The 10,751-nt window shown below is 54.5% G+C and overlaps 1 protein-coding gene across 2 annotated transcripts in view; it reads right to left on the bottom strand.

Moving 5' to 3' along the window:
- Positions 1 to 5,241: 5,241 nt before the first annotated feature.
- Positions 5,242 to 10,751, bottom strand: part of CAMK2A (calcium/calmodulin dependent protein kinase II alpha) — a 64,926-nt gene continuing 59,416 nt past the window's right edge. For both annotated transcript variants that reach the window (XM_038535043.1, XM_038535044.1), the window contains 2 exons: positions 8,759 to 8,987; positions 5,242 to 8,448 (listed from right to left, as the gene is read on the bottom strand). In XM_038535043.1, the coding sequence (XP_038390971.1) occupies positions 8,445 to 8,448; positions 8,759 to 8,987 (233 nt within the window). In that variant the 3' untranslated portion in view covers positions 5,242 to 8,444. The remainder of the gene's footprint in view (positions 8,449 to 8,758; positions 8,988 to 10,751) is intronic.

Genomic DNA, 10,751 nt, shown 5'->3' with positions numbered 1-10,751 from the left:
AGAGATTTCCCATTTTATTTATCTTTATTTTTTAAAAATATATTTTATTTACTTATCCATGAGAGACACAGAGAGATGCAGAGAGAGAGGCAGGGACACTAGCAGAGGGAGAAGCAGGCTGCATGCAAGGAGCACAACGTGGGACTCGATCCTGGGTCTCCAGGATCACAATCTGGGCTGAAGGCAGGCACTAAACTGCTGAGCCACCTGCGATGCCCAAATTTCCCATTTTTAAAATGATGAGCAACTGATTGAAAAGAAGTGAAATAGCATGGCTCCCTTAGGGTGACTCGGAGGCCCACTGCTCTGCAAGAGGCAGGGGGTTAGCAGGGCTGTGTCCCACGATGAGAAGGTCCTGGAAGCTGAGGCCAGGCCCAGAGTGGGCCTGGGCCTGGCCTCACTCAGTGCTCTGCTCCCCTTCTCATAGCTGATCTCTATGTCCATGGACTCCTGGCCTGAGGATGCAGCATATGTGCCTGGCTCAGGTGTGGACAGGGCGCCCTGAGGCTCTTCATTCCTGTTCCAGGAACATTCTAGGACTCATCAGAGATGGTGTTCTCTTGGGGGGCATTGGGAAGCACTGAGTGGGGCACTGATCACCTGCAGTCACTTCCAGCCTATGATCCGTGGGAGCAAATATCTGGGAGGCTGAGGGGGAAAGACAGGGGGGAGGACTCCATACCACTAGAGTCAGCCATAGTCCCAAAGTTAAGTGAGGGTGAACAGACAGTTCCACCAGTTACCTTGTGTTTGGCTCTCAGTAGGCCCCACCCTCTGTGTTCCCCTCCACCACCCCAGCTAAGTTCACCTTGTATGGTGCCCTGAGCAGGCCCAGGCTTCTGCTCCAGTGTCTTCCCCATTCACCCATGGGACTCCAATCCATCCTTTTAGGTCTGTCCTCCATATACCCTCCCTTCCCCACCAGCTGTGGGCTCCTGGAGTCTTCAGGGATCTTGGCTCAGTCCTACACCTGGTGACCTGAGACAGCTCAGCTCAGCCTGCATAGGATGCTCATGGCCTCCAGAGACAACTTATTTTATTTCTGTGCAGTTAAGACACTTCTAGCACTCTCCCTGGACCCCAGAGCAGCTGAGCCCACAGCAGGGCATTGTGATGGGGGGCTTGTGCTGCTCAGCCACACAGACCTGGGTTCATTCCCAGCTCTGCCCCTCCCTGGCTGTGTGGCCTTGGGAATGCACAGTGCCAGCTCACAATTTTGCACCAGCAGCAACAACTGAAAGCGGTGTGTTGCCAGCCCTTGGGACGGTGAGCAAAGAGTTAAAACAGCCCCAGCCCCTAAGTTTCACGTGACCCTGGGCTGCTGAGCCTACGGTTTTGTGGTGGACACTCTGCTCCAGACTCATTTTTTGCTGGTGGCTCATGGAAAGTTTGGCTCCTTGAGCTCCAGGCCACTCCCTCTGGGGCCTGAGGCCTTGCTGACGCTGGTCCTGCCCTGGAAGGGCGTCCAGGGCTGCCCGCCCGCCCCTGGATCCTTGGCCAGCACTCCACCCCCTCCCTCCCACCGCCCCCACCTCTGTCTCCGCCTGACTTCCTGCTGCCTGACCCTCTCCCGCAGGACAGGGTAGCAGCCCGCCCCCCTTGGCCAGCTGAGGCCTCCTCCCAGCGCCCCATCCAGAATCGCTTTCTATTTGAGGGAAGGAAAGCCTCTTCCCCTGATGTCCACAGCATCTGTGAGCAGCATCCCTTTGAGAACCATAGCCAACAGGAGGCAAGGCAGGCTTGGACTCTGCCAATAAGAGCCCAGTCTTGGCTCTTCTGTCCACTGACTGGGCAGCCGGGCTGGGTCTGCTGCTTGATCTCTGAGCCCCAGTGTCCTCATGTAAGATGGAGACAGTGGCTTTCCACCTGCAGGGAATTAAATGAGGTAATATAGGTGCTCGGTGCATTGTTTAAAAAAAAACAATCAGTGCTTAGTGGCAGCTGTGGCTGGTTGAAGCCCTGCAGGTGGAATGGTTCTTAGGAGCCTGCTGTCTCTAGTACAGATAAAGAAACTGAGGCCCAGCTCCTGCCTCCAACCAGCAAAGGGAGAAGGAAGGTGGGGATCTGTGTGCTTGGAGCCAGGGTCAGGCAATGATGGAAGCCCACAGACGAGTTGGCATCTTCCAGTTCCATGGCAAGATGCCTTGGAGGCTGGGCCTCGGTGTCCCCATCTTTCAAATGAATGGGTTGGAGAACCACAGAGGGGAACAGTGCCCATTCTTCAGAGCTGGGTTCTGGGACTGGCCCCTTTTGCTGGATGGAGTTAATGATTAAGAATTCTGATGGTTTCAAGAATGGGCTGTGAGGTCCAAACCAGCAGGAGGTGGGGATGCGGTGTAGGATCAGGGGCAGCACTAAAATCCTCCAAGCCCAGAGACTAGCTTTGACCTTGACTCTGCTGACCCAGGGTCAGGGTCCTACAGAGTTATAGGAATTGGGGTGGTGGGAGACAGGGGCAGGAGAGGGACCAATAGTCAATATTGATCTAGCCGAATCAAGGGAGTGGATGGGGAAGCAGGAAGGCTGGGGTGGGGCTTACTGGTAATTGGTCTTCCAGCTCCCAGTGTAGCTGTGGGAACCGGAGAAATGGGGTGCTTGGTGCAGAATTCCCAAACTGAGCACTTACTGTAACTCCAGCTGCCTGGAGGACTGCCCAGGCTTAATGCATCCTGTCCTCTGAGGGTAGGGTTTAAACATCTGTATTTTTAGCCTATTCCCTGGGTGATCCTGCAGCAGCCAGCACAGTTCCCATATTTGGGAACCATAGGTTCAACCCCCTCATTGTTAAATGAGAAATCTGAGGTCCAGAGAGGGAGAGTAACTCAGTTAGGGTCACACTGGGAGAGAATGATGATAACTCTCCCCTTTTTCTTGGGTGAAAGGAAGTATGCTTCTAGATCACTCCATCCATCCCCCAGTTGTGGCCCAAAGCCCAGGAAAGGATGGTGGGGCCAGGATGCCCAGAGGGAAGTGGCTTCTGAGACCCTGGGAGGTCCAGGTAGAGAAGGGAGGGTGGGGCTTGTCCCAGGAGGAAGGACAAGGAGCAGGGGCCATTCCCACAGGACTGGACCTGCCCCACCCTGCCCTGTGCAAACACTCCCGGCACCTGCTGGGGAATGTTTCCTAGAAAGTTTACTATAGCCCAGTCTGAGGAAGGCCATTTCCATTCCTGAGGACCTACCTGTGCGCTGGAAAACTGGTCCACAACAAAGGAGATTTGGGACACACTTGGCCCTCTGACACTGTGGCCTCCCACAGCCTCCTCCCTAGCCTCACCTCTCCCTACCCCTACCTGATCCACCGTTCTGGGCTCTCAGCCTTTGCCTTGCCTCCCCTCCCCCCTCCCCCTATTTCACCCTGCTGAGCAGGTGCACAGAGCCTCCCAGATCCCCGGTCACCCCCATGTTTCTGCTCCTCCTTCTGGTTCCCATGCACTTTGCACCTCCAGGTCCAGCCTCTACCCCGGCCCACCCTGCACTTTGCTTCTCCACGTGGCTCTCGCTCCCTGGGGACAGGAGACAGGTCCAGCTCGTCCCTGGGCCCTACTCAGAGCTGGAGCCGTGTCTGGAAGGGTGAGGGGGCATTGCTGTGTTCTGAGCGAGAAGAGGGAGTCCGTGGGTGTCATAGTAAGTGGGCAGCGGGGAGAAGGAGCCTGTGGTTGGAAGCTGGAAGGGACAGAGGGTCAAAGAGAGGAGATTCCTAAGAACACGAGTCACAGTTTGCCGGGAGTTCAGAGACAGGAAAACATGGACCGGGCCCTGGAGGCCCTGGAGCGACCGCTGGTTACATCCCGCAGGAAGCCTCTGCCTGAGTCTCTTCCTCTTCAGGACAGGGCTGTTCTAACGGACACAAGAGGTATTGTGAAGGCGCTCTGTGAACCCTAAAGGGCCGTGCTCCCGTCAGACAACAGCAATGTTTTCGGTGGAGTCTGCACTTTCTGAGCGTTAAAGGCTATACCTGTTGAAGCCAACTGGGAGCTGGAAGCCCGGGGCCCGGCGGCCTCTTACCTGCTCCCGCGCTGCCACCTGCTGGCGAGTATCTGCAATGACAGCAGGAGCCCTCCCGCCCGACCGCAGGCCCTTCCTCCCGCCAGCCGGCGGGGCCGCTGTGGCCGCAGATCCCCAAGGGTGCAGGAAGGCGGGGCTGGGAGGAGTCCCCGCGCTAGCCCGAGCAGACTCCAGTGCAAGAGTGCAAATGGAAGGCCCTTCATCCCTTTGCAACCCACACCTTGGCCCTTCACAGCCTTGGCCTCTGCTCTCACTGTGAAGGTCCTCGTGTGTGCAAGGAGCACACGCCTCCTCGCAGCCACTCTGCACACCAGCAGTGCAGATAGACCCTGGAAGTGGCTGGTGCAGGACTTCTGGAGTCCCAGACACTTCAAGCATGGTCTAGGGGTGCCTGTGAGCTCCAGAAGGCAACTCCACCCCCCCCACCCCCACCCCCCGCCAAGGTGTGGAATCCAGGTATCTTAGGTGGCAGTGTGGCTGAGGGACCAAATCACCTGGTTGGCCTGGGACGGTCCCAGGTTTAGCACTGAAAATCCTGCAGCAAACCAGGACAGGTGGTCACCCTGTGGTGGCCTGGAGGACCAAAGCCTCTGCATCACCATGTTGGCTCCCCTTGGACAGTCTGGACTCAGAGAACCGAACTGGCCTCTAATGGGGTGGGGGCCTCTCCTTGGCCGATGGAGCTTCTCATACCATCGCTTTCTCTGGCCCCAAGGCCCCAGTCCCAGGCACTCAGTCCACAGATAGTGTGTGAGTGTTGAGGGATTTCCCATCTTTCCCCATTCTGTGAACCAGTCTCCAGGACTTCTGAGGCCTGGGGGCTGGTGTGTGAGGTTGGGATGAGGGTGGAGAATAGGTTTGGAGGGACTTCTTTTGAAACAACTTCTCATTTTACAAGGAACGGAGGCCTACAGGAGAAGAAACCTGCCCCAGGCCCCTGAGGGAGAGTTTGCTGCTGGTTGTTAGTGGCCACCCGCGTCCACCGCCCCTGCCCTCCTTGCTCCATGCCTGGGAGGAAGCCAGCCTCATCCCACTTCTAAGGCTGGGACCCAGGGTCCAAGCAAAATCCCACTGGAATCGGCTCAGCCTTGAGCACGAGACCAAGTTGGCCCAATCAGAAAGGATACCTTGGCTTTTGTTTTGCAAATGCAAGATCTGGAACAGGAAACAAACAAATAAATAAAACCCACCCAGTGCTGGTGCTTGACCAAGACAGAGAGACAGCAAGTGCACAGAAGTTGGTAGCTATTTATTGCACTGAAAACACCAGTAAAACAGACACCCCTTCTTCCCCCCTCCCTCCCAGTAGCAGAAGTTTTGAGCAGTGGTCATTCAAGTTCACAGCCACATATTTAAAAAAGAAAAGAAAAGAAAAGAACTGAAACAAATCCCCAAACAAATAGTAACAAAGAAACCAGCACGGGGAGTCTGGCAAACACATCCCCCAAAGGGTCTCCCCTTGGGAGACAGGAGGCCGTGGGTCAGGATTAGCGCTACAGTGTGCACAATCCTGGGAGAACATGTTCCTATAGAGGTGTTCGCATGCTGGAGCCTGGGTCTGGTCTTAGGTCTGGATTTTTTGCATCTACAGGATGTTTTTAGAGGAGCAGAGTTTCACTGACTGGTGGGGGTGGGCCCTGGACCACTTTGTCTGCCAGCCTCCCCTGCGTGCTGCCTCAGGATCATGCTGGTGCCCTGTGGTCCACACTGGCTGACTACCCACCCACCCACAGGAGTGTCCTTCTTCATGGGGCTGTTTCCTCCTGGGGTAGGAACCTGCCTCCATTTCTCTGGCACTTGGAGTGGGACACAGTGGATAGGAGGCATGTCAGCAATTAAAAATCAGGACATTGGGGTCCTCCACTCAGTTCCCCCTGGTGGAAAAACCCAGGGCCAGACAGGAAAAGGATGGGCCCAAGGTCACACAGCAGGTCTGATCAGAACTGGGAATGGAATCCTACTAAACCCCAAAGCATGGCTCTTTCCCCACGGTCCACTGCTAACAAGCAGTTGACAGGCACCAAAGAGGGGAATGAGGGGCAGGTGGCAGAGTGGAGGCGGGCTGGCCAGGCCCAGAACGAAGCAGGAATCCAGCCGGTGACTAACCCTGTCAGTTCTCACAGGTATATTGGGCTTCACTTGACTTTCCCGCTTGATCCCCCATCAGCCCTGCAACATAGATTGGGCAGGAATATTTAACCCTTTAACTGATGGGGAAAAGGAGGCTGAGAATGGGACCAGACTTGGTGTGGAATTGCAGCATCCCCTGTGAAGGCCGCACCCTCACCTTTGGCTTGGGGACTGCTGTGGGGGCCCCTGGCAGCTCGCAAGGGAGGAGGGCAGTTTTGCTGCTGGGACGCTGGGATCGCTGGGCTTCGCTGGGAAGCCCTCTGGACCGGGGCCAGGGCCAAGTTCCTGCCCCTGGGCCTCGGCAGCAGGGTGTGTGCCAAGGATAGAGGCCGGTGATCAACCAGTCTGGAGAGCTGGAAGCCCAGGCAGCCTCTTTCCTGGCCTGCAGCCCCAGCACAGCCTGCCTCACCTGTCCCCAGGGCAGCAGCAGACATCTCAGGACCAGGGAAAACTCAGCCCCGGATCGAACATCCCCACCAGTCCTCCAGCCAACACCCAGGACTCCCCAGAGGTTCGGGGGATCCAGCGCCTCCTCCAAATCCCTGGGGATGTGGCTCTTCCTCCCCTAAAATCCTCCAGAGGGGACAGTATCTCATGCTGGCAAAACACGGCCACACAGAGGCCAAAAGCACAGAGAGGCGGCAACATAATTCCGAGTCGGACACTGAGAATACAACCTCTATTTTTTTTTTTTTTTGTCCAAAACATGTAGATTGGTTTTGCTGAGTATTTTTTCTTCTTTTCTTTTTTTTTGAACATACTTACTGCATATAAAGTCATGCAAAGAAAACAGTGCAGACAGTAGATCCTAGTGGATGTGCCAACGCATTCCACGTCAGGGTCAATCCCGAGGAAGAGGGAAAGAGAAAGGAAAAGAAAGAGAGATTTGAACCCACGGCTGCAGGACGAGGCGTGAAGAGGAGAAATTCTAGTGCTCTGCTTGGACCAGCAGATGCAGAGGGGAGAGGAAATGAAGACACATGCTCGTGAAACCCCCGAAAGCTGGGGGGAGGGCTTGGGGGGGCACACAGATGCGGTGGGATGAAATCCTGGGAAGCTGGGAAGCATCCTAGTAGGAACCTCAGTTTGGGAGGCAAGCAAAAAAAAAAAAAAAAAAAAAGATATTTCCGTCCTGACAACCTCCCCCACTCTCTCTGCCCTGATTTGCTGTTTCTTAGCACTAACATCTGGTGTTTCTACAGTCCTGGGAGGAACCTTGAGACCAAAATGTCAGCGATGCCCTTCCCCCCAGGACTGAGTCCACCTCGGCCCCAGATAATAACCACAGGTGACAGAGGGCATCTCCGAGATGACGTTAAAAAAAAAAAAGACCTAGAACAGAAAGAAACTGCCCCTCACCCCTCTTCCCGCCTCCTTTGCCAACCCATCCCGACCCTCCTCACCATAATTTGAGAGGCTTAGTTATTACATAAATATCCATTAACGCAAAATCGATTTACGAAACACACAGAGGTTTGGCTATAAAAAGGCATGCGGTCCAAGTAGAAGTGGTACCTAAACGTTGCCTTCTTTGACCCCCCCCAAAAAAACAATTGGATTCTCTCCCTCGGATGGGATGGAGCTGGAATTCTCCAGGACTGATAGAAGGGTGGAATGGGCATTACTTCTGGAGGTAAACGTCAGCCGAAGGCAGAAGGAGAGGGTGGGGGCACCCTGAGAGGATCGTGCTCCACACACTGAGGGGGAGGGGTCCGCGGGGACGAGAGGACAGGCCAGGGTGGGAGAAGGAGAAGAGCCAGGAGGCTGTGCAGGTGGGGGCTCCTGGTGTCTGCTCCTCTCTCACCTTCTCCCACCGGGGAGGCTGGCTCAGGGGTGTGGGGGGCCCTGGAAGGGAGAGACAGGGAGATGGGGGGCAGATGCCACATTCCTCCTGATTCCGACTCTCTTTCTCCTTCGCCCATGGGGGACACACAGTTGGGCATTCTGGCCTACAGCCAAGGCCGGACCAGGCCGACAACAGCCAGTAGTAAGGGGGGCAGTCCTCGGAGCCAGCACCCAGGGCACCCAGGCCTGAGGAAGCCCCGCCCTGGCAGGGGACAGAGAGCTAGAGAGGCAGATGGTTGGTGGCAGGGAGATGTGGCCATTTGCTCGGAAGTCGTGACAGCTTTTGGGAGCAGGCCGGTTTTCTTGACGCAGGTGTGGCGGTGATGGTGACGATGGTGGTGGTGGTGGTGGTGGGGTGACGTGATTGGGGGAATTCCAGCAAAATCCAAGTGGGAGAACCAGCAGCCACATTCCATGAACGAAGAGTAAATCTCTGTGGTACAGGGTCCCCAGGCTTCTCCTTCAACTGTAAGAAAGGGTAGGTGTGGTGGGGAAGGTGTTGGGGGTGGTTCTGAGGGCGGCAGGTTTTCCCTGTGCAACCACCCCCCTCCAGTCCTTAGATGGGGTTGAAGCTGCTTCCGGTGGATCCCACCCCCCACCCCCACTCTCCACCCCCTCCCCAACCTGCAGGTCTGGTCTCCTCCCTGTGGCCCTCCGGCCCCCACCCCGTGGCCTTCCAGCAGCCAACTTCCCCGTCATGTCCCCCTGCAGACCGACACCACCCCATTCCTTCAGACTGTCCTAGATGCCAGATGGCGGGAAGGAGGGGCTCTTACTGGGGCAGGACGGAGGGTGCCCCAGATCTGTGGAAGTGGACAATCTGCCATTTGCCGTCCCGGCGGTGCCAGACGCGGGTCTCCTCTGACTGGGCCGTGCGGGGGATGCCACCCGCATCCAGGTACTGCGTGATGCGGATGTAGGCGATGCAGGCCGACTCGTCGCCCATCAGATGGATATGGGGGTTCAGGATGGTGGTGTGCACAGGCTTGCTGTTCCGAGACCACACTGGAGGTGGGGATGGGAGGGGGCAAAGGAGATGCAACTGGGGGCCTCCTGCGTCCCTTCCTTCACTTCCCCATCTCCCAGCGATCCTCTCAGCAGAGGCACCCCCGCCTTCCTCATTTCCACAGAAGAGGTCTCTGTGACAGGGCCCAGCTAGGAGTCAAGGCAGAACTTCTAGATGGCTAGAGAAGATCTCAGCTTAGAGACCAGGGATCTCCAACATGCCAATTCTTTAAAATACAGGGGAATGGGAGTTTAGAATCACGGTATCTCAGACACACAGAAGTATAGGCCTATGATTGCAGAATCAGATGAACTTAGACCAGAGTCTCAAACCCAGATTCCCCACGGAGGCCAGGCAAGTACATAAACGAGGCAGGTGAGTGAGGGCTAAGATGCTCAATCGTGGCAGACCGTTTGCCTGTGGGTCAGGGAGTGATGGGGGGGGTGAGGGCCCCCCCCCCCCCCGTGGTGAGTAGCACACTCTAGCCCACCTACAGAGGGCTCCCTGCACACACCTCCCTGCTGGTTGCTCTGTGAGTAGCTGACCCTTGAACAACGAGGGGGAGGAGAGTTAGTGGCCACCCCCCCACCACACACACACACTTGAAAATCCACGTAGAGCCTTTGACTCCCCCCAAGATTTAACTGCTTGTAACCTTCTGTTGACTGGAAGCCTTCCCAATAAGAGCAACAGTTGATTAATTCACAATTTTGGATGTTATTTGTATTACGTGCTATATTCTTACAATAGAGTAAGCTGGAGGTGAGAAAATGGTATTAAGAAAATCACAAGGTAAAATCTTAAAAAAAAAAAAAAAAAAAAAAAAAAGGGCAGCCCAGGTGGCTCAGCTGTTTAGCGCCAGTCCAGGGCTTGATCCTGGAGACCCGGGATCCAGGGCTTGATCCTGGAGACCTGGGATGGAGGCCCATGTCAGGCTCCCTGCATAGAGCCTGCTTCTCCCTCTGCTTGTGTCTCTGCCTCTCTCTCTCTCTCAAGAATAATAAAATCTTTAAAAAAAAAAATCATAAGGAAGAGAAAGTACATTTATAGTACTGCGCTGTATTTATTGGGGGAAATGTGTGTATAAGTGGGCCCACACAGTTCAAACCTATTTTGTTCAAGGGTCAGCTGTAAGGGGAACGCACATTGCCACACCTGATATTTCAGGAGAGTCTAGAAGTCTGGATTCTTATGTGATAATACCTCATTTTTATTATTGGCGTCTAATTCAAATTTAAAACAACATGCAGGCCGCATGAACCATAGGTGCAGTCCAGATATGGCCTGGGGACCCCGATGCATCGCCCCTACTCCTGACATATGGAATTATGGAAATCTGACTGATATTAAAATTGTAGAATCTTAGGATCTTGGAATTTTAAGGATGGAATCGGAGGTCATGGAGTTTGCCAGAGTCAGGTGGAAATGCATAGCTCTTGTAATCATGACAGAACTGAGAAAAATACCTGAAACTAGCTTTCTCTATGAAAAATATGAACCACTATTATTATTATTATTAATTATTATTAATTATTTTGGTTCTAGGAACCCTCGATTTTTTTAGCAAGATGGAAAACAAAAGCACAGAAAGACAATGACCCAGGGAGTGGCTGGACAGGGGTCACCAGGGTCCTGGGATTCAGAGGAACCCTCAAGGCTTCTTCTAGTGTAGCTCAAATGTAGATCCACATCCCCCAGAGAACTGACTTAAAATATACACTTCCCACCTCCGCTCTTAAAGGTGACAATTCAAAAATCTATAC

The sequence above is a fragment of the Canis lupus genome, chromosome 4 (genome assembly GCF_011100685.1).
Source record: "Canis lupus familiaris isolate Mischka breed German Shepherd chromosome 4, alternate assembly UU_Cfam_GSD_1.0, whole genome shotgun sequence".
Classification (NCBI taxonomy): Eukaryota; Metazoa; Chordata; class Mammalia; order Carnivora; family Canidae; genus Canis; species Canis lupus.
The sequence above is the reverse complement of the archived record's forward strand: the minus strand, read 5'-3'. Positions and strand labels throughout refer to the sequence as shown.